Here is a 21,880-nt window from a genome sequence, read left to right as displayed (position 1 = left end):
AGGAAGCCCCACCCCACGTGCCTCCCTGCCCAATAGCCGGAGGGGCGGTGTCCGTCGCTGCGCCTGCGCGGGGCGCGCCCACCAAAGCTGGACCCTGATTGGCTATGTCGTCCTTTAGTCCGCTTCTGCGATTTGGCACCGCGGCGGTGCCGGAAGGGTTTGCCTCGGGTCCTGCCTCCCGGACCTCGCGCGCCCGCCCAGGTCCGCAAGGCTGCGGCTGGGGGCTGGGGTGGGCAGAGGGGACCCGGCCGTCCACAATGCCCGTCCCGCGCAACAGCTGGCAGGTCCCTGGAAGTGCCACCCGGGCGACTCCTGGCAGTCCAGGCTGAGCGCCAGAGGAGGGTGATGCCGAGGGTCGGGCCCTGCTTGTACTCTGCAGCGCCGTGCATCGGGACCGGAGGGGCAGCGTTTCTCCAGATCTGGCCCGGAAGAGCCTCAGGGCGGAGCCCCACTGGGAGCCCCGCGGTTGGTCCAGATCTGAGAGTGGCTCCTTCCAGTGGCAGTTGAGGGCCAGGAGGGGTCAGGGCCTGCGAAGGGGCAGTGCTCTCAGGGTGACTGGACCAGAGCCCTCACAGGCTGCCAGGGTAACCCAGCAGCCGGCCGACACAACCTGGTTCCCGGCAGACAGGGAGCCACCATCCCCTCAGCCCCGGACACCACGTCTCCCCAGCGTGTCCAGCAGGGACCTCACCTGTGGTGCCTGGAGGGTCAGCCTGGGCCTCCCTCCCTTCCTCCTGGCTGGGCAGTGTTCGGGTGCTGCCCCGAGCCCAGCCAGCCCCTCCCAACACCGGCCTAGAGCAGGGCCTTGTCCATGTCTGTCCTTCCCCAAGGCAGGTCCTCGTGGGAACTAAGAGGCCTGCAGGGTGCAGAACTGCAGGTGAGGGGCCAGAGGTCAGAGGCTGCCCAACACGCACTGGACCTCTGTGTTCCAGCCACACCACCTGGACTTATGGGAGAAGACCCTGTCTTGGGAGGCTCGAGACCCCCAGCCCACCCTGGGTTGGTGAGACCCCCTGGCCCGCTGGCCCCTCTTCCTGGACGTTGGTGTTGCCCCAGGACCGCAGCAGAGAGCAGTGAGGCCCGGGACAGGACAGGCATCCCGGGGGAAGGGCCCACACCGCCAGCCAAGCGCCCTCCATACCTGCCTGCAGACGCCCGGGCCGCCCTGTGCTCACCGTGGTCTTTCTCGGCAGGTGGGAGTGGCTGGGCCCTGATGAGCTTTCTGTTTCTGCTCAAGGCACTGGACCCTGCCCCCTCCCCCGCCCCAGCTGCCAGGGTGGGCACGGACCAGGGCGGGAGTGTCCTCCCAGAGCACCTCCCCTTGGCCACACCTCACTGGCCTGGGATCTGTGCTGGTGCCAGGGTCCCTGTGCCCTCTCGGGTGCTGGTGTGACGCCCCCCAAACTCAAGGCAGTGCCCTGGCATCCTGCCCCCCAGCCCACCAAGGACACCCCTGTCCCACTTGCACACACTTCACATGACGAGCTTCAAAAACTAGCTTTTATTCATTTCCAGGGAACATGTACACCAGCGTGAGTGACAGGGAGGGCTCGGTCCGGCACAAGGTGCCCGCGACCAGCTCATGGCCAGGGCTCCACCACATCTGGACGGACACTGGGTCAGCACAAGCGACCGCGGGCCAGCTGGCCGCATGGACTGCAGTGCAGGCAGACGGCCAGGACCCAGTGACCACAGGCACCAGTGCTGGCGGAGGTGCCAGCAGCGCCGTGTGGGGCCGGCCGACCTCGAGCCTGTCTCTGCCGCCCCGGGCAGGCGTGCAGGAGGGGGCCCCCAGCAGGTGCGCAGGAGGCAGGCCCCCGCCCCTGGTGTCCCCGGGCAGGGGGCAGCCGGAGGGGCCGTGTCCGGGCCCACGGCCAAGGCCGACCCCGCTCCACACTTGCCCCCTCAGGACTGAGACCTTCTCTGTCCACACCAGACGTAAGGCTAGTGTTTCCTGACATTTGCTTCAGTTTTTTAAGTTAAAATTTCCTGAGTAGAAAAATTTCAGAATTTTTAAAAAGCCCAGAACACACACTGTCTGCAGGCAGAGTGGTGCTGGTGCGCGTCAGGGCCACCGGGGTCGGCCACGCTGCTCCCTGGGGGCCGGGGCCGCGGGCGCCACGCCTTCCCAACGCTGCGGCAGAACCCACGGGCCCGCGCCCGCTGCGGGCGCCCGGCTCGAAGGCACAGTGAGGGAGGGGCTGGCCGGCAGTGACCCACCTCGGCCCGCCGCCGGGCAGCCTAGGGGGCAGCGTGCACCTCAGCCCCTCCCCTGACCCTCGCCCTGACGCCCACGAACCCGTGAACGGCCCGCGGGGGCAGGGGTCTGGGAGGCCTGAGCTCAGAGCAGTTAAATAATTCTTTATTCGGGTGGGTCGGGAGGGCAGGCGAGGCTGGGCCGGGACCCCATGGGGGTGGCATCCAGGAGCTCCTTGGGGGGCCGGCCCGCGCCCTTCAGCTGGAGCGGCCCCTCGGACGCGGTGGCGCCCCTGGTCCTTCCTATTTGCTGGGCCGGGCTGCGGCCGCCCTCTGCAGGCAGTACTGGGTGGCGGGCAGGGCCAGGACCAGGCTGGCGGTGCGGCGCCCCACCCAATAGAGGCCGTAGCCCAGCAGGCCCAGGAAGGCGACTTTCACGGCCAGCCGGGACACTCTGCCGGAGACGGACGGCGGGGGGACGCTGGGGGAGGGAGGGAGGGCAGGGGGGTCCGGTTCAGGGGACATGGGTCCCAGCCCCGGCCCAGGCCCTGCCGCGTGCCCCGCACCGTCCCCACACCCCAGCCTAGCTCAGCGCTCGGGGCGGGCGGCACTCACGTCATGATCTCGTGGATGTTGAGGTCGGTGGTCCAGTTCTTCTCGATGCCGGGGACGTGGCCCATGCCCACGACGCCTACCACCACGGAGGGGACGCACTTCCTGGGCTCAGCTGTGGGGGGGTGGGGGGAGGAACCCGTCAGCACCCGCTCGTCGGTGCCGGCCCCCGGGGCCCCCCGCCCCCAGGCCCGCCGGCCGGCGCCCCCACCGTCGGAGGAGCGCGGCAGCTCGAGGCGCCGGGCGGCCTGCCGCAGCATGTAGGTCAGGTAGACGTCGCGCTCGGAGACGATGGTGCGGTGCAGGTCGGGGAACTCGCCGATCATCTCCGCCATCATCTGCTCCAGCAGGTCCTTCTGCTTGCAGCGCTCCACGTCGTCCTTGCTGGGGGCGGGAGGGCGGCTGCAGCCCCGCGCGGACGGGCCCCCCCCCACCCAGACGGAGACCCCGTCGTTCGGGCTGCCAAGCGGGGAGGGGCCGGGAGGCCCTGCTGGAGGCTCCGCCAAGGCCAAGGGGACCGGGGCCAGGCCTCACGGCGCAGTCTGGCCACGCCGGGGCCAGAGCCCCGGGCCGGAGGCCGAGGGGGCCCTACCTGATGGGGTCGGACAGGAAGCACAGGCCCCAGGCCAGCTTGACCTTCTGCCAGAGAGAGAGCGCCGCGATGGCCCTCTTGAAGGTGACGGGGATGGGCCGGTCCCCCAGGTGGAACTTGCAGAAGGGCACCTTGCTGGCCTGCCACGGAGGTCGGGGTTGGCGGGGTGGCCGCAGGCCCCGGGGCAGCCCCCGAGCCCCGGCGAGCCCAGGCTCACCTCCTTGAAGGCCTCCCTGAACTCGCCGCCGGGGGCCATGCCCAGCTGCTCGGTGATGTGGGCCGACACCTTCAGCAGCAGCATCTGCATCAGCCCAGACATGAGCCCGTTCTGCGGGCAGACGGCCCGGGTCAGCCGGCCTCGAGCTGGGGCCTGGGCACGGTGCCCACCCCCCACGGACACCCGAGGCCCCTCTGGGCCACTTGGAGAGCCTTCCCAGGGCAGGCCCACCAGAAGGCCACCACGGGGATGGCTGCCTGGCCTCTGCCCTGGACGTCTCTGTCTGCTCCTGTCCACTCCAGCCCAGACCCGGTCCCTCTGCCCACTGTCAGCACAGTGAGCGTGCACCATGTGCTGGGGACCCACGTGCGGGGGACGCACTGTGGCCACTGCTTTGGGCTGGCGGGTGGGCCAGATGGCACCGAGACCACCACCATCCCCAGGGCCCCGGGGCCCCCGCATCCTCCTCTGTCTGACACCTAGTGAACGAGACCCCCCCGCCCCCCCCCACAGGCAGCGGGGAAGGATGAGCAGCAGATGGCCCCAGGGTGGGCAGAGCGGGGAACGTGACCTGTCCACCCCCTGGGGTCTGCAGCCCGGCGGACGACCGGGCGGTGCCCGGGGCACGCACCTGCCGCACGGCCTGCTGCAGCTTCTCCAGGCTGATCTCCCGGGCCTCCCGCAGCAGCGTGCGCTCGTCCATCTTCAGCATGGACACGCGGTACTGGCAGAGCTCCACCACCACCACGTCGGGCTGCACCGCCCGGATGGTCTGCAAGGACAGCCGTCACCCTGGGCCCCGCCCCGTGCCCCCAGCCCCAGGGCGCAGCCCCCCGCGGCCCCAGGGCGGCCCAGCGACCGTGGCCACAACTCAGCTCTTCAAGCCACTGCGAGGAGCGAGTTCCGGAACAGGCTCGGCTGTCCTGGGAGGGAGGGCGCCCGGTCGGGGACCTGGGGCGGGGAGACGGGGCCGGGAGGCCGGCCCTGCGGGGCTCAGGCCACTGTCACCTTGACAACGTCCTTCTTGCTGTCGTCGCTGAAGTGGGCCGTGCCCACCACGTACACGCGGCTGCCGTCCTCGGCCACCAGCTCGGTCACCGTGCGGGGCAGGTGGGGCCGTTCCCGCCGCCGCTTCAGCTTCATCTCCAGGAGCAGGTTGAAAGCGTCCACGTCAGCTGCAGGGACACGAGGCCCAGCTTGGGCGGCGCCGGGCAGTCCGGACGCACACAGGGCTGGGGGGGGGGGGGGGCGGGGCGGGGGGCGTCCATGGGGGTCCCTCAGGGCCTGGATGCGCTCGGGGCTGGCGGCTCCCCCGGGGCTCGCCCAGGACGGCTGCCCGCCGGGGAGCCGGCCGCAGCTCTGCTCACCCCACTGGGCTCAGGGCCTCCCCCAACGCCCCAGGGTGGCCGGGCCCGTCACCACCAACTTGGGAGCTGTCCACCCCTGCTGCCCAGCACTGAGTGTTCTTGGGGACACAAACACAGGTTCTGGGGTTCTCCGGGAAGCACCCTGGGCACCACCTCCGAAGCTCCTGGGGTCGCAGCGGGCTCCGCGCTGGCCTGCGGGGGGAGGGGGTGGGTTCGGGTGGGTGCCCGCCCCCCCGGGGGCTGCCCGGGCTCCAATGTCCGCCCTCCCCTGTGCCGCCCGTGCACTCCCAGGCCCGGGCCACCCACCCCCTCGGGCGGGAGTCTCTGCGTGACAGTCACTCTCGGGGTCCCCACCCCGCAAGGCCCCAGGAGGCTCTTCCACACACGGGGGCGCCCAGAGCGACCCAGGGCCTCACCGGGGGGCACCTTCTGGGCTCCCACCGAGAAGCTGGCCTGGCAGGAGGCTGGTCAGGGAGCAGGCCCCCACCTCCCACGTCCCCCCACAGCCTTCCAGGCCTCTCACCTCCTGTGGCGGCTGCTCCTCCCCCTCCTCCATGGCTGCCTGGAGGCTCCGGCGCGACCAGTGAAGCCTGAGGAGACACAGGTGTGCGCCCTCGCCCAGAGCCCCGGAGCCACGGGCCCATCTCCAAGGAGCCCCAGCCACCAGAGTCCCCGGGGCCAGCCCTGCAGCCCCGGCTCGCTGCCCCCCTGCCCGTCCAGCCGGAGCGGGAGACGACGGCTGGGCGGACAGGGCCCCTTTCTGACTTGGGACCGAAACCCAGTCCCCAGAGCTCCCTGCGAGGAGACACACACGCAGGAGACATGTATCTGCTGGTCACACGGGGGCTGGGCTGGGGACGGAGCTGCCGTCCACACTGAGTGCGAGTGACCAGACGCCACACGTCACCACAGGCACATGGGTGCCGGGACAGACTCGGGAGGCGTGTGGGGCGGCCGGGACGCGCGGAGCCCAGGCTCGCCGTCTGGCCGGAGGGGGGTGCGAACGAGAAGAGCCCTGGAAACCCCGACCAGACCCCGGCGGTGCGCCAGCCCCTCGAGCTGCCCCCGGAGACTCGGAGGGGAGACAGGCCCAGGCCACAGGGCGGCTGCGGACGGCGGGCTGTCGGGGCCCCTGGGCCAGGCGCGTGTGTCGGGGTGCCGCTCCCTGGATGCTGACCCTTCCCCGGGGACTCTGGTGTGAGGGCCGCGGGAGCGGCGCGTGCTTCTGGCCGAGTGGCTGTCCCATCGCCGCCCTGCCCCTCCCTGCCCCGGGCCTGAAGGAGGCAGGGCCCCGCCGGCCAGCATGCAGATGCGGAAAAGGCTCGTGGAGAACGCCGAACCGAAGCGAGAGCCCCCGGCAGAACCCGGCAAGGGCCTGGACCGCCGCGGGCGGGGCTGTCCCCCTTCGACTTCAGCGGTGCAGTTCCGTGGTCTGGTCCGGAGCCTGTCGGACGTGCCTTTTTGATCTCTGGGGCGTGCTTCTGCAGCAGCTCCTGGGAGACAGCGCGGGGAGCCCCCGGCTGCAGGAGTGCCCGGGGCTGACTGCAGGCTCGCCAGCTCTGCGCTTTCCAGAGCTTTCACGATTCAGAGGAAAAACCAGGGACAGAACCAGCGTGACACCCCAGGCTCTGTGCCCGGCCCACCGCGGCCCGGCAGCTCAGGGCCCCTGGGAGCTTCCGTTCTGCCGCCTGCAGCTGCAGCGGGCGGAACAGCAAGGGGAGCCGTGGGAGCGGAGTCTGGCTCGGCCTCCTGCCGGGAGTCCCTCTGGCGGGAGCACCCGGGGCACCTGGTCCAGGGCGGTGGCTCACCTGGGCCCGCCCCTCCCAGTGCCTCCACCCGGCTTCCCAGGGCAGGGCCCTCCCCTGGCGCGGCACCGCCGGAACCGAGACAGGAAGCGGGGCCTGTGCGCAGCGGGGCGTCCCCGCCCAGGCTCCCAGGCCGCCGAGGTGCAGCGGGGCGGGACCGCCCTCACCCTGCTGCGCTGGGGGGGCAGCAGGCCTGACTCCGAGCAGCCACGAGGCGGCCGAGGACGAAAGCAAGTTCAGAAACGCACTGTCGACAACCACCAGGCAGGAGGCCACCTCGTTGCCTTGGTCTGCTCTCCCACGCCTTTGGTGGCCCTGGGCCTGGGCCTGCGCCCTCACGCACCCTGGGCCAGACCCGCCCTCGGAAGCCCGTGGGGGCTGGGCAGGCTTTAAGCACGGCGGTGGCCGGGCCACCCAACTGCAGCACCAGGACCTGGGTCCCCTTACGCGCCCTGCAGCCGCTCCCCAGGGGCAGGGGCAGGGGCAGGCAGGAGGCCTCCGAGGCCCTGTCGGCACCGAGGCTGATCCGGAGTGGCACCTCTCTCTGACGCCAGCGTGCCCGCACACCACCTTCAAACTCTGCCTGGCCCCCCTTGCCCTGGGGGGCCCTGGGGATGCCCGCGCAGGACGTGACTCAGGGGAGTAGTACCCCTCCACCTGCTCCCTGCTCCCTCCTGTGCATCTCCAAACCGGCACGGCTGGGCCTCGAGCCTGTCCCAGCCGCCTGGAGGGAGTGGAGGGGCCCAGCCCCCATCTCCCGCACCCGCCGCCGGGCCAGGGAGCCTCTGCATCCCTCCCCGTTTCCTGCCGCGAAGCCTTGGGCTGAGGGCCCCAGCAGTTCCTCTCACCACTGCGCACTGCAGCGGCCAGCACACCCTGGCCGACGCTCGCAAGGGGGCATCAAGGCGCCCCTCCTAGATCCAGGGTCCAGAGCCCAGCCCTGGCCCGTGGCAGAACTCCGGGCAGCCTGCAGGGCCCAGCACTTGGCGTGAGGACAACTCCGCTGTACCTGGTCTTCACTCCTGTCCACGGAGCTCAGCCAGGGTGGGCAGGTGATGGGCACGGCTGTCAGAAGGGGCCCCCCCCCTCCCGAGCAAGGCCCCTGGCAGCCAGTCTGTCAGGCACACGGGCCGGCTGCTCTGCCACCTGCCAGCACCAGGCTGCAGGCGACGGCCACGGGGTCAGCCAGGACTCGGGCAGCCCCCTGGCACTGTGTGGCCCTGGGCAGGGCAGGGCGGGACGCGTGTGCTCGCTCAGGCTCAGCTCCTGCCTCCAGGGCCCAGGCGCTTCGAGCAGCCACCCTGCTGTCCCGCCTGTCCACACACCTGGGGCTGCCCCTGGCTGCAGGGCCCACTGAGACGCCACGTCGGCCCACGAACTCGGGACCCTCTGGGCACCCCTCCGCCGGGACGAACCTCGTCGGCAGACGGCCAGCCCCGGGCCTGGTTCTGGAAGGGGTAACCCCCACAGACGACAGCAGCGGGGGCGCCCACGTGCTTCCGGGAAAACAAGCTGCGACTCCATGGGAATTCCCGACAACCCGGGGGACCTGTCTCGGCGGTGAGCTCGCGGCTGCAGGCGCGGATTCGAACGGCAGGAGGGGCCCCACTTCCCTCAGGGCCCCGCCCCCCCCCCCGGGGTGCGCAGCCCTGGGACGCAGAGCAGAGGGACACACTCAGTTGCCCTGGGTGGGACGATGTTACACGGGGACGGGAAAGAGCCCCAGGACATCAGGCAGCTCGCTGCAGGACTGTCAGGCCACAGGCTCCCACCTGTCTGCCCCAGGCAGCTGTCCCCTCCCCTGAGCCCCTCTGTGAGGGGCCGAATTCCATCCCCCACATTCCTGTCAGCACATGTGGGAGCCTGACCCCCCATGTGACAATTTCGGCAGGCGGGGTCCCTGGAAAGTGTTGGCTCAGATGAGGTCAGGAGGGGCGCCCACAAGGGGAAGCCCCCGAGAGCCAGCCGAGTGAGGACACAGCGGGAAGCGGCCGGCTGTCCACCCCCAGGAAGGTCCTCTCCGGCCACGAAGGCAGCTGGCACCCGGGTCTTGGACTCCCAGCCTCCGGAGCTGTGGGGCTCCGCTGTGGCCCCAGGACGACCGAGACGCCGGTGCTCTTCCCTCGCCCCGAAACCACCTCCCAGACGCCAGCCTGGCTTCCCAGGGACTGACCGGCGCCGAACGCAGTTTCCAGGAAAACTTGTCTCCCGATCGACTCTCCGGGCCAGCTCAGAGAGCCGAGGGTCCCAGACTGGACAGGCCAGTGGAAGGACGGACTGGCTGGGAGACAGCAGGGCGCGCCCCAAGGCCCTGCCCTCTGCCCCCCCTTGTGGAGCCTGGGCCCCTGGAGAAGACCCGGCCCTGGCGGGCCCTGCTTCAGGGGGGCGCGGCCAACTTCGCGCTCGCTGCGGGAGACACACGCCAGCTCCAGCCGGAGCTGGAGGCCCACACGGCTCCTTGTCCAGCACACCTGGCCGGCCCTCCGGAAACCTGTCCAGGGCTGGTGCCCACACTGACCACCACTGCAGGGCACTGGGGAGGCCGGCCCGGCCCTCCCCTGGCAGTTTTGCCCGGCAGCCTCAGATGCGCAGCACTGCGGCCGCCCCGCACGGCTGACCGGGGACCCCAGGGTCAGGGCTCCCTGCCAGTCACGTTTGCAAGGGGGGGGGGGGGGGCAGCTCCCGCAAAAGCCATTGGGAATCCCACGAGCGCAGTGAGCCCGGGGCCTATCTCTCCGGGAGGGTCCCCCCCGGACCAACCCAGTCCCGAAAGAGCTTGTCCCGACCCCTAAGCCAGCCGAGGACTCCCCCGCGAGATCCCCGAGGCTGTGACGTGCGTTGCCCCGGCAGCCCCGACTCCCTCTCTCGGGCCCTTTCCCACCAGGACGCACACGAAGACGCAGACGCGAACTTTGTGGCACGCAACTTACATCTCGACCAGGCTGCTCCCCAGAGACGGGGCGGCCCGGACGGCCACCGGGTCCTCCGGCTCCCCCGCCATATGGCAGCACCGCTTTGCTCTCCCTGCGCTCGAAGCCGCCGCCGGGACGGGCCGGGTCCCCGCGAGACGCTGTCCCCGCCGCGCGAGGACCCCGCCCCCTCCCGGGCTGCGCCTCCCGGGCCCTGGCGACCCTCGCCGCCGCGCCCGCTCCACCCCCGCCCCAGGTCCGCGCGACGTACCGAGACGGGTGGCGCTCCTCAGCCGGCCTCCATGCGGCTAGTCGCCCCACCGGACGGGGCGGGCCGGGGCCGCGGGGCGGGGCGGCCGGACAGGCCGGCGGCCGGGCCCGGAGCGCGCGGCATGCCGGGAAGCGCAGTTCCGCTCGCCGCCCGCTCGCCCGAGCGACGCACTTACGGACTACATTTCCCAGAGGGCTGCGCGCGACCGCCCGAAGACTACAACTCCCAGAGGGCCGTGCGAGAGAAAGCGCCGCTTCGCCCGGGACCCTGCGGTCCTAGGACGCAGGCAGCAGCTCTGGTGACACAACTTCGAGTCCCCGGCCCGCCGCCTCAGCCGGAAGGCCTTGCGAAGCGCCATTAAGTTCTCTGACGACAGTCCCCAGTCTGTAAAATGGGGATGATGTTCGCACGGTGTCCACAGGGTGGCTTTGCGTCCAGTGGAGCAGAACGAACGGGAGCACCCCGGGTGGGATGCGAGGAGCGGAGAGCTCGAGCTCTGCAGCGCGCCCCGTGGGCGGGGCCAGCCCTCGGGGCCCGCGGCCGGCTGCGCGGGGAGGGGCGCCCAGACTGCGCCCCGGCCTTCCCCCGGCGCCGCGGCTGGGGTCCCGGGACCCCAACTCTCGGTGGGGCCTCAGGACGGCAGGACCGGCGGGCTGGAGCCCTCGGTTCGCTGCCAGCGGAGGGTCCCTGGACCTCCTCTCTCCGCAGCGCCCGGGCTGGCGTGGCTACCCCATAACGCTGGACCCTTGTCCCCTTTGGGCCGAGCGGGTAGCGGCCAGAGGCCTCGGGGCGCGGGGACGAGAGGGCGAGAGGGAGGCCTGGAGGCCCGTCCACTTGCCTGAGAGTCCCAGGCCGCCTGCCCGGCTCCGCCCCCCCCCAGGGGGCCGTCCCAGGCACCGGGACCCAGCGCCTTGCCGGGGGGTGGGCCTGCTGATATCTTCCTCTGGGCCACGCGCACGCACGGACCTCACCTGCGGCCTCGCGCTCCAGCCGGCTCCCCTGAGGCTCGTGCCCCCCACCTGGACACTGCCTGCGGCCCAGGCGCCCTCTGATTCGGATTTGTGCCAGCCTTGGGCCAGGACCCCGGGCACTGCAGAAAGCTGCTGTGTCCTGCGGGGTCACCGGCCAGTGCAAGGGGCTCCCTTTAGAAAAGGAGGGAAAGGGACCCTAGGACAAGCCATTCTGGGGTCCCTGGCACGACTGTTCCACCGGGTTGTCCTCCCCTCAGCCTGGAGCTAGAGGACCACCTGCCGGGCCTGGGAGGGAAGGGATGGTCCAGCCCACCAGCAGTCAGGGCTGGGCGCTGGATTTCCCTTCCGGTCCCAGAAAGACAGCCCCAGGTACCTTGGGGGGGGTCACAGGCTCCCACGTCTGAGTCTGCGGGTGGTCCCCTGTGCTCTGGCTGACGGGCGACATAATCCTTCCAGGCCAGCAAGCTGGGCTGTCTGCCAGGCTGCCACCACCTCCCCAGTCCAGCTTCCTAGTCCCTGAGGGGCCTGGCTGCCCTCGGGGCAGTCTCTGCTCTCCTGGGTCACAGGCCTCCAGTCCCCGCCGTCTGTCTGGTTCTAGTCGTTACTAGCACAGATCACTTCTGCCCTCCCGGCCAGGCTGGCTGCCTCCACACAGGAGAGGAGCGGTGTTTCTCTAGGGGCCGTGCCCTGGTGGGCTCTGGGGCACTTGAGCAGGTGCCAGTTGAGAGGCTCGCCCGGGCCGGGCCTGGCTGCAGGGGAGGCTGCGTGGCTTCCCCCAGCCTCTCCTCTTCCGAGAGAGGGACAGCAGCCTCCACTCACCCTGCCAGGGGCCAAGAGGAGTGAGCAGGAGGGTGTCGAGGGACCCTGGAGCCCACAGACACCCCTCCCCCCCCCCGCACAGGCGGGGGCGAGGCAGCACCCCCTGACACCCCTACAGTGAAATGTTTGCTCCTGCGGCGCATTGACTCCGCAAGGCCAGCTCACACCAGGGTCACTGCATCTGCTTCAAGGGGCCTGTCTCCCCTGGGGGCCACCCCGCACCTGCCCTCAGCACCCGGGCCAGGGACCCGACCACCAGGGGCAGCCCCTCTGCCTGAGCCCCGACATCGCTCACATGGCCAGCCCCCAGCTCACTCCTCCCCGGGAAGCCCCAGCGAAGGCTCCCTCTGCCTCCTGACCCACCCACACCTGCCTCCCATGTGGCCCCCTCTTGGGCACTGTGTGAATCAACTGTCGTTTCAACGGCCCGGTGTCCCCTGCTCTGTGGCCTGGCCCACCCGAATGGTAAAACCCACATTTCAAACACACGGTGGGTGCAGCCCCTGCCCGTGTCCCTGCAGGATCCAAGTCCGTCTCCTGGGTCTGCCCGCCCACCCAGGGCTGCTGGGGGCTGGTGCCGAGGGGCTTCCCGGGGAGGCAGGCAGGCAGGCCCGTGTGGTCAGTGCCCTTGGTGAGGCCCTCCCTGCCTTTGAGGCCTGCAACCGTCTGCTCTCACCCCTGTGGGTCTCTGGCCCCAGTGACTGCCTGTTCGGAGTGTCCACTCAGACCCCGAGGGTCTCCTGCCATGGCCTGCAGGGCGTGTGGCTCCACGGTGCACCGGAGGCTCAGCTTTATGCCCACCTGAGTCCTGGGTCCCCGTGACGTCAGCAGCACCTCCACACCATATCAAGGCGCCTCTGCCGGGAGGCCCGTTCGGCCAAGTGCAGCCGGTAGTCCCATCCCCACACATCCTACGGAGGGGACTGCTTCCTGGGGGCACGTGTCTTGTCTCTGCTGAGCCTGCGAGCCCCAGAGTTAGGACTCGCCCGGTGCACGTGGCCCAGGGTGCACGCGTCCGTCGGCAGAGGCCACGACGTGCCCAGCATGAGTGACGGCCACATGCTTCGGCGCCGCTGTGCGCCAGCAGCAGCCCCCAGGGCGTCCTGGAGGGCAGAGGGGTGCCCCCCACGGCCTGGGACAGCTCAGGGGTGGGCATGCAGTTGGGAGGAGGTGCCCGGACACAGGAGACCTGGGCTGGAGCACAGCCCCCTGCAGCACGGACCATGCGGGACGCAGGCAGTATCAGAATAGCATTTATTGATATGCTCGGTGCTACCTTGTTAGGACTGTCCCGCTGTCGCCGTGGCTGAGGTAATAGGGACAGGCCTGCCGCGCCGGCCCCGGCCTCCCACGGAGAACCGAGTGGGCCCCGGGCCGGGGGGCCGCGGCCGGTGGGGGACGTGGTTATTGCGTTAGACTCCTCTCCTCGCTCACACGCCGGCACCCACGCCCGATCTCACACGTGCTCGCTCCCCTGGGCCTGCTCACACACACCTGCTTACACACTGGTGCCCACTTGCACACTCACACGTCCACTTGCACACAGGCGCCCTCCCCGACACTCGGTCTCGTACACACACACACACACACACACACACCCTTTGTGTTAAATGCACCCTAAGTCTCCTGACAGTAAAGATGCTTGCTAGTTACAGTAACCATGGTGAAGTACAGGTAGTCGGGGTACAAGGAGAAAGTGCATGTCGACCTCTGACCCAGGGCTCCAGGTCCCAGCCAGGGCCAGCCCTGAGCACGGCCCCTTCGGGGTGCCCAGGCCTGCGGTGCCACTGTCCCGAGCTTCCTTCCACACCTGGGAGCCCAGCTGTCCCCCCGCCAGACCGTCCCCTCATGGCCGGCATCTGGGGCCCAAGACCAAACTGGCTACAAAAATAAACTCTTCATCTCACAGCCGAGCGCCTGATGCAGGGGGGAGGGGGCGGCTCCATGGGGTCACAGCCAGCCCCTGGCCCAGCCGGCACCCTGAGAGTGCCGTGGGGGGCGGCAGGGATGGGTGCGGAGCCCTGAGGCATGCGGACGGGAGGCCGGGGCGGGCAGCGCCGGGTGGAAGAGGCCGTGTCCACGTGGGGCCGGGGCTGCGGCGCGCCCCAGCCATGCAGAGGGGCCTATGGGGGCCGGGGCAGCCCTGTCCCCTCAGAACTCCACCGTACTCACTACTGTCCTCGGCTCGTCGAAGGTGGCGATGAGGATCTGCTGGGGCGGGGGGATGGTGATGAGGTTCCCCACCTCCGGGGACGCCCGTGGGGGGCCGTCCTCCTCCTCCCGGGCCTCATACAGCGTGCTGATGTGCAGCAGCGGGTGCGTGGCGTTGCGGCTCAGGATGGTGAGGGAGTCGGCCTTGCCCAGGCCGGCCGGCGACAGCGGCGCCGCGGTGGCGACGGCAGGGGGCGTGCACACGCGGAAGGGGCCCCCGGCGGGAAGCGCGGTCCGGGCGGGCTCTGCTGGGTACAGGGTGTCCTTCTCAGGGAGCGCAGCGTCTGCCGAAGCCAAGGACACAGGCGCGTCACAGCCCCGCGGGCCGTCTGCCCACCTCGGCCGCCCCTCCGGGTCCCCACCGAGGGCCAGCTTGGGCCGGTGGCTCTGAAGCGCCCTGGGAGGGATCCGTCATCCCTCTCTCAGCCTCGCCGGCGAGGCAGGGGCTGGGCCAGACCCGCTGCACCAGATCTCCAGCACATTCTCGAGGGCCCCGGCAACCTTTCCCCCACGTCCCCTCGCCTCGACCTGGCCGCCTCCCCCGGCTCTAGGCCCTGCCCGCACGCAGCCCAGCACCCAGCCGCCTGCAACCGGTGCTCCCCGTGCCGCCCCCCCACCCCCTGCCCCCAGCAGGCTGACTCCTTAACCCCTTTCACAGGGTTCCCAGGTGCCCAGTCTGGCGAAGGTGTGGGCAGTGCCCCCTGTCCTGGAACCCCGCTGCAGGGCCCGCCCCTCCTCCTACCTTTGGTGGGTGGGGCGGGCAGGCCCAGCCCCCGCTCCTCCGCCTGGGACAGGAAGACCCCTTCCTGGCTGCGGGAGGCGGGCAGGGCGGCGGGAACGGCCTCGGGCTTGGCCTTCTTGGAACCCAGGATGTACGGGTGCACGTCCAGGGAGAAGTGGCGCGCGTGCTTCTTGTCGGTGGCGGGGCCAGTGTCGCCCCCGCCCTTGTCGTGGGGCGCCCCGCGTGCGCCAGCGTCCAGCAGCGGCGCGATGAGCGTGTCGGTGGCGGTCTTGCGGCGCACGGGCTTGGGCTTGTCGGCCTTGCTGTTCTCCACGCGCATGATGGCCAGCTGCTCCTTGAAGGGCTGGGGCAGCGGGTTGCTGGTGGGGATCCACTTCATCTTCTTGCGGGGCCGCTTGACCACGGGCGGCTCGGCGGCGCCGTCGGGCTCCGCGGGGTCGGCGCTGGGGTCCAGCGTCTGGACGCCGGCGCTGCGCACGGTGGGCGTGGCGTCGTGGTTGGACTGCGCCAGCGCCGCCAGCAGCTGCCGCACCACGTTGTCGTACATGAGGTCGCTCTCGTTGGTGATGAAGTCCAGCCGGTTGAGCGACTTGATGTGGTCACGGTTCTCGTTGCAGAACATGGCCAGGATGTTGATGTCGCAGAACTGGGAGCCGCGCCACTGCCTGCGCGTCTTGATGCCCACCTTGTGCAGCTTGTCGAAGATGAAGTTGCTCTTGCGGAAGATGAAGAGGTGGATGAGGTTGACGAGGATGATGAGGTTCATGGAGCAGAGCAGCACGATGTCCACGCCCGCCACGATGCGCTGCAGCTGCACGGACGGCAGCTTGCAGCTCACGCGCACCGCCCAGCCCCCGCCGCCCGCGGGCCCGTCCGGGGACGCGCCCAGCGCGCAGGTGAACTCGTTCTGCTTCTGGGTGGCGTAGTAGGTGCACAGGTAGGAGATGGGCGCCACGCTGAGCAGCAGGATGAGCAGGTGCCGCGCCAGGTACAGCTTGGCAAGGAAGTTGCTGCGCCCGCGGCGCTCCAAGTACTTCTCGAACAGGTTCTGCTCGGGGCTCTTCTCCTTCTCCGCGTTCTCGATGATCTCGCGCCTCTCGCGCTCCGTGATGCCGGGCCCCTTGGACTGGATCTGCTTCTCGATCTTGGGCGCGCGGCCCTCGGCCGCCCGGTGGTAGCAGTTGTCGATCTCCTGCAGCAAGAAGTTGAGCTCGGAGGTGAGGCGGGTGGAGGCCAGGAACTCCCAGCCCAGCGCGGGCACGTACATGATGGCCGCGAAGGCCAGCAGCGAGTAGGGCAGCAGCTTGTGCTCAAACAGCGACGGCCACAGGCTGGCGTCCACGCCGGGCAGCGCGTCCCGCAGCTCCGTCCAGCAGTAGCCGCGGGCGTACAGCGCCTGGTCGCGGGTGAAGTTGTGCGGGGTGTAGCAGTAAATGGGCTCCTCTGGGGGCAGAGAGGAGACGAGGGCTGGGGCGCCAGACCCCGCCCCCGCCGCTCGCCCCTGGCCCCGCCCACACAGCAACCCCCGCCCCAAGCCTGGTGGATTCCCCAGCCCCATGTCCCAGCTGTGGGGGAGGCCGCACCCTGGGCACCCCCTACACTCGGCAGCGGGCGCCCCCCAGGTGAGGAGGGACGCCGCTGCGCCCCCCTGCACCTGTAGGACCCATCTACTGTAAGGTGTTGGCGTGTACGCGGGGGAAACCAAGTCCCAAGAAGAGTAGGACAGGCCACACTCCTCAGCCAGGATCCCTCCTCCAGTGGCACCGCTGGACCAGCCCCCCGCCCTTGCGCTGCCCCCGGTGCCCCTGACTGTCCCCTGAGAGGGGACACCGTGGCCCACGGGTCCTCAGAGCCCCAGGGGTCCCTGGAAACCCCACTGCTGCGCGCCCAGAGCCAAGGGCAGCACCCCGCAAAGTCCGGTCCGAGGAGAGCCGGATGCTGGAGGTGCAGCTGCAGGGAGGAGCACCCCGCCCCTGCCTCTGAGCACACACCTGCCCCCGGGGGTTCTGAGTGCTCCTGGCCCCCAGGCCCCCCCTCCACGTCAGGCTCCCAGCCTGCACACACCCCGGTGCCCGTCCCTGGGGGGAAGCCGACTCGCTCCACGCTGCCTTGGGGTGCCCTGCCGGCTGCTGCCCCTCCCAGTGCCCGGCTCCAAGGAGGCTGCTCTTTGGGCCAGCGGGACCCCACCCGGCCACCCCCAGGCCTGGCTCACGGCCCCCACCTCTGCTTCTCAGGCCCTCCCCCCAGGGGAGGTCCCGACCCTTCCCGGACCTCACATCCCTTACAGGCCCCGCACGGGGTGCTGCAGCTGCTCCCCAGAAGCTGCAGCCGGGTGGTCTACAGACTGCGGGTGGGTCAGGTTCGGGATCTTGCTGGGGCGATGGGCCTGGGTCATCGGGGGGCCTCTGGGGGCTGGGAAGGGCCCAGCGGGTTCTCCCAGGAGCCTCCAGAGGGAAGGGGCCCTGCTGGCCCCGGGGTCTCCGCCCCACACCACTCGGTGCTGACTCCTGAGCTGAGGGGCCCGAGGGCGGCCTCTAGGCTGTGCCTGTGGGGGTGGCTGCCCCCCTTCCCCCAGGGCCCCCGCCCCGAGCCTCCCCCAGGGGCCTGAACACACACGCTCCCAGGGTGCGGGGCCACACGGGAGGGTGAGGGAGACCCTGGGAACTGGCACAGACGGGTGGGGGGCTCCCCTCTCACAGGCCTGGCCTGTAGCTCTGGGTCCTTAGAGGGCAAGTCACTTGCCCCCCGTCCTTTCAGAGGAGGGAGGCGGAGGGCTGGGCTGGGGCCTGCTCACCCGGCTGTTTCAGGAGATGTCGGTCACCTGCCCGGGCTGCGCAACGTCCAGGGACCCCAGTAACCCTTCAACTCGTGCTCCCGCTCGTGGTCACATGCCCGTCTGACCCCTCCGCCCACCCATGAGTGGTCCCTGCGGTGGGAGTCACGGCAGCCCTGGCCGAGAGCAGTGGGGGTCTTCCGCCATCTGCCCCCCCCCAAGGCTGGGGATGTAAGGCCCTGCTGTTTGGGCAGGTCCCCGGCCAGGAGGCCAGCAGAGCCTGACTGGCCCCTCACCCCCCCAACACGGTGCCAGTGCGTGCGCCCCGCGTGTCCCTGATGAGCGAGCCAGGACACGGAGAGGTCGACCTCCCTGCTCCGGGACACCCACTGGGTGCGTTCAGTGGGGCGAGCACAGGAGCCCCGGCTCAGGCTGGGCCCCCGGCGGGTGGGCTGTGGGTCCTTCGGGCAGCAGAAGGCCTACTGGCCCCAGGCCGTGGGCTCAGACGCTCACAGACAGATGCTGGCCAGTGCCATGGGGATGGGGTTCCGGGACCAGTTCCTGTCGGGGTGGGGAGGGAATAGGGCCAAGGGGTACCCCCCAGGGCCAGCGCTTCTGACCTCACCACCCTCCTCCCGTTTTGGCGCCACACGCCAGCAGGGCGGCCCCTAGGAGCTCACCGCCTGGACATGTGGTTCCCCCCTGTGAGGGCCCCTTTTCCTGCGCCCCTGTCGTCCTTGTGTCTGGGGAAGGGGCCGTGGGGCAGGTCTGAGTTCTGCCTGAGGCACCTGAGACCCCCGAGTGCCAGGCAGGCAGGCCCTGATGGAGCCACTGTCCTTTCCTGGACCCCAGTCCCGGTGAGCGAGAGAAGCAGCTCCTGGTCTCCCAAACCGTGGGGGCGGCAGGGACAAGAGCGGCACAGTGACTCAGGGCGGTCCTGAGGAACCGCTGCCAGCCCCCCTCCATTCGTTCATGGGCCGGGGGGCGGGTGCCAGCACCCATCTGCCGCTGCTCTGGAAGCCCCGGGCCCCTCCCCACACTGGCAGCAGGCCCAGGCGGGCACACATGAATCTCCGTGTGCACACGCACGTGGGCGCCAAGGGGCCGGCCTGCCAGGGCCGGGATGCACTCAGGCCTGGCTGGACGTGATGGGGGCCAAGGCCCCACCTGGCTGAGCTCGACTCCCGGCCTCGTCCCAGGAGGTCAGCTGAGGGCAAGCGAGTCCTGAGCCCGCCCTCCTTCCTGTGTGCATCCGGGGTGGGGAGAATCATGTCCCCCAAAAGATGTCCAAGTCCCAGCCCCCGGAGTCTGTGAGAACGTGAGCTCGTTTGGAAATAGGACGAGGTCACCCGGAGTGGCCCCTGATCTGGCGACCGGTGAGCTCACGAGTCGTCGGGGGAAGTTTGGACACAGGCGCACGCGGAGCAGGTGCCCGGGAGAAGACAGAACCCGGGAGACGTGGCCTCCGTAAAGCCGAGCTGGCGGGGGGCCGGCGGCGGGGGCTGGCGGGCAGGGAGGTCCTGGGAGCTCGGACCCAGCTGAGGGCGTGAAGTTCTGCGGTTTGAGCACCGAGTTTGTGCCGATTTGTTCAGGAGCCCCAGAACCAAACACAGATGTGCCCACCCTGTGTGGCACTGTGCGGGGGTGGCGCCCACCCCTCACTGGGCTGGGCCGTCCCCTGTGCGCATGTCCCCGCCCCAGGAGTGCGTGGGCACTGCTGCTCGCCCCCAGCCTGGGGGGGGGTTAAGCAGCCTGGACAGTGTCTGCCCTCAGGTAGGGTGTCCCCCACCCACAGGGACCCCTGAAAGGGGAGGCCTTTGGGAGGGAACCGATGCAGGGTGCAAGAACATTGCCAATGTCACTCGGGGGGCAGAGCCACATGGCCCTCCTCCCTCCTCCGGGAGTCCCCGGGTGCCCTGCACTGGCTCAGGGGGCCCTCAAACATGGTGGATGGGCTGGGGAGGGGCCCCTTCAGACACCCGGGCCCTGAGACCCCTCGCCAGCTCCACTCTAGGGGGGCATTTCCGGTCTTCAGCCGCTGGCCTGGGGCAGGGGCGGCCTCACCCCGTGGCTAATCAGAACCAGCCTGCTTCTCGGGGACCTCGGTGCAACCAGGCCCCCCGCGCGCGCCCAACAGCCGGCTCTGCTGTCCTCATCCATCACCTGTAACGTTGTTTTCTGGTCCTCACCTGGCCCCTCCTCCTTCCTCAGACCCTGCCCACTCCCCCTCCCGGTCTTCCCTTCCCACGCCAGACCCCGGTCTCATCTGTGCTTGGACATCCAGGCCCAGGGCGGGGTGCACCCTGAGCTGCGGGTGAGCAAACGGGAGGTAAAAACGATACATGGAGCAGAGGCGGGGGGCGGGGGGGGGGGAGCAGCCCGAGCCGCCGGCGACACAAACAAGGATGGGTGGTGGCGAGGATCTGCTGGGAGAGCCGTGGCGCGGCCATCACGGCCCGGCCCCCGCGGACACCTGCGGACGCGCCCCTCCCGCCCGCGCGCCCCTCCCGGCGGCCTCACCTGCGAAGTTCTTGGTGAAGACCAGGGTGACCAGCAGGATGGGGACGAGGACCGTGCCGATGGTGACCACGCGGTCGAACGGCAGCTCGAGCTTGAGCTGCAGCAGCAGCGCGGCCAGCGCGCCCGCCTTGTCGTCCTGCGCGCCGGGCAAGATGAGCTCGCGCAGCTTCTCGCCGGCCAGCAGCGCCGTCGCCATGTCCGCGGGCTGCTCCAGGAGGTGGTGCATGGGGGGCGGGCGAGGGGCGGGGCGCGGGGGGCGCCGGGGGGCGCGGGGGCGCCGGGCAGGGGGAGGGGCGCCGGGGGAATCGGCGGGGCGCCGGGGGAGGGGCGCGTGGGGAGGGGCGCAGGGGGCGCGGGACGGACGGCGAGATGGGGGGCGCGCCGCCGTCGCCGCTGCCCCTGCGGGCAGGGGTCGGGCCGCCGGGCCCCGCCGCCCCCGCTGGGCTGCAGCCCGGCCCGCCTGGCGTGTCCTCCGGCGGGGGCGGCGGTGTCCCAGGCTGGGGCCGCGGCCCCGCTCCCGCCGCGGGGAGGGGGCTGTTTACCGGCGGCAACTCGCGGCCTGGCTCCGCCCCCCACCCCCCTCCCGCCACGCAGAATGCGGCGCCGGCGATGACTTTGCAAAAAAGATTTAAATTCAGGAAGATAAATGAACGAGGACCGGTTCCTCCTCTCCCTCCGGACCGGGGACGTCCGGCGAGGCTGAGTCGGGGCTGCCCTCCGGGGCGGGGGCGCCGGCGGGGGCGGGGGCAGGGGAGGGCTGGGGCCCGACCCGCCGCATCCCGGGCCTGGATCGCCCAGCCCGGCGAGGACCGGGCTCCTCGCCCTGTGTCCTGCGGTGTCGCCTCTTCGCTACCCCAAGCCTGGCCGCCACTGTGGGTGCCGAGCCCCCCCCAAACTCGGGGGTGCTGCGGACAGGGAGGGGGGACTGGGCACTCCTTCCCCGGATCGGGGCGTCTTTCCGCCCCCAACGGTGTCCGCCGCGCGCGCCAGCGTCCCCACATCACCTGCCCGCGGGGCCGCCCGCTCTCCGGTCCTGACCTCCGGCTGTCACCCCAGGCGCCGCTCCCGCCGCGCGGCCGAGCCAATCCCTGGGGTGGGCGCTGGGGTCCCGGTGCTTCTGGCAGCGGCTCCCTGCCGCCTTGCCGCCCTTCACCCTCCCATTCCGACCCCCCAAGTCATCCATTCCCGCCGTCGCCCGCGGAACAATTGCGGCAACACTTGGGGCTCAGCACAGCGCAGCTGCCAGCAAGGCTCGCTGAGGTTCCGCGTTCTTTTCTCTTGGCTCCTGCGGGTCCCCTTGCCGCGGTGATAGGAAATGCACGCACGTGCCAGCTTTGTAAAAAAAAAAAAAAAAAAAAAAAAATCGTGTGGTTGGGGTTTTAGCTGCACTCAGTAATTCACCCGACAGAGGGCTGAGCGCCGGCGTTTGCAGCCCGGGTCGCTCACGGCAGGAGCGAGTCGGCCAGCGTGGGGCCCAGGCCGGGGTCGGGAGGGCCGGCGGCCTGGCACAGGCACCAGAGCCCCGCGTGCGTCTCAGACTCCTGCGTGTTTCTCAGTCACGCGCCCCGCGGCTGCCCCCGGTTTTCTCGCCCGCGGCTCCGAGGCAGTGAGGCGGCCCCTGGTCTCAACAGCTGTCAGCCCAGACCCCGCAGGCACCCCGCCACCCCCCCCAACCTGGCACAGACAGCGGGAAGGCTCCTGGGAGCCCCCAGTGGGGGGGCTTCCGGTCTTCCTTGGTGCTTTCCAGAGGGGCCAGGCCACAGCCCCTCCGTGCAGAGGGGGTTCTGTCCCCGCAACAGGCCCCGCCGTCCGTGTGACCGGTGCTCAGGCACCTGCCACCCTGGGGCAGGGGTGTGCCCGTCTCCGCCTCCCAGG

At 70.5% G+C, this 21,880-nt stretch overlaps 2 protein-coding genes across 7 annotated transcripts; both read right to left on the bottom strand.

Annotated features, from left to right (window-relative positions):
- Positions 1–2,341: 2,341 nt before the first annotated feature.
- TRABD (TraB domain containing) lies at positions 2,342–10,111 on the bottom strand. Of its 5 annotated transcripts, none has more exons than XM_036019770.1 (10): positions 9,970–9,988; positions 5,508–5,574; positions 5,138–5,176; positions 4,626–4,792; positions 4,249–4,389; positions 3,618–3,728; positions 3,401–3,540; positions 3,020–3,192; positions 2,812–2,923; positions 2,342–2,677 (listed from the first exon to the last, which is right to left on the bottom strand). In XM_036019770.1, exons 4-10 carry the CDS (start codon positions 4,758–4,760, stop codon positions 2,500–2,502), a joined length of 990 nt encoding a protein of 329 aa, XP_035875663.1. In that variant the 5' UTR covers positions 4,761–4,792; positions 5,138–5,176; positions 5,508–5,574; positions 9,970–9,988; the 3' UTR covers positions 2,342–2,499. The 5 variants fall into 5 exon arrangements, with proteins under 5 accessions (XP_035875663.1, XP_035875662.1, XP_035875664.1 ...); XM_036019768.1 differs by having other exon boundaries at positions 2,500–2,677; positions 5,044–5,176; positions 9,970–10,111; XM_028533325.2 differs by having other exon boundaries at positions 2,500–2,677; positions 5,098–5,176; positions 9,970–10,111.
- Positions 7,081–20,316, bottom strand: PANX2 (pannexin 2). 2 transcript variants are annotated; one of them, XR_004901733.1, is made up of 4 exons: positions 20,006–20,316; positions 14,713–16,155; positions 13,334–14,254; positions 7,081–7,093 (listed from the first exon to the last, which is right to left on the bottom strand). XR_004901733.1 is itself a non-coding variant. In XM_028533442.2 (3 exons), exons 1-3 carry the CDS (start codon positions 20,229–20,231, stop codon positions 13,911–13,913), a joined length of 2,013 nt encoding a protein of 670 aa, XP_028389243.1. In that variant the 5' UTR covers positions 20,232–20,316; the 3' UTR covers positions 12,997–13,910. The 2 variants fall into 2 exon arrangements, 1 of the variants encoding a protein (XP_028389243.1); XM_028533442.2 differs by lacking the exon at positions 7,081–7,093 and having other exon boundaries at positions 12,997–14,254.
- Between the last annotated feature and the right edge of the window lie 1,564 nt (positions 20,317–21,880).

This window comes from Phyllostomus discolor, chromosome 2, assembly GCF_004126475.2.
Source record: "Phyllostomus discolor isolate MPI-MPIP mPhyDis1 chromosome 2, mPhyDis1.pri.v3, whole genome shotgun sequence".
Taxonomy (NCBI): Eukaryota; Metazoa; Chordata; class Mammalia; order Chiroptera; family Phyllostomidae; genus Phyllostomus; species Phyllostomus discolor.
The sequence above is the reverse complement of the archived record's forward strand: the minus strand, read 5'-3'. Positions and strand labels throughout refer to the sequence as shown.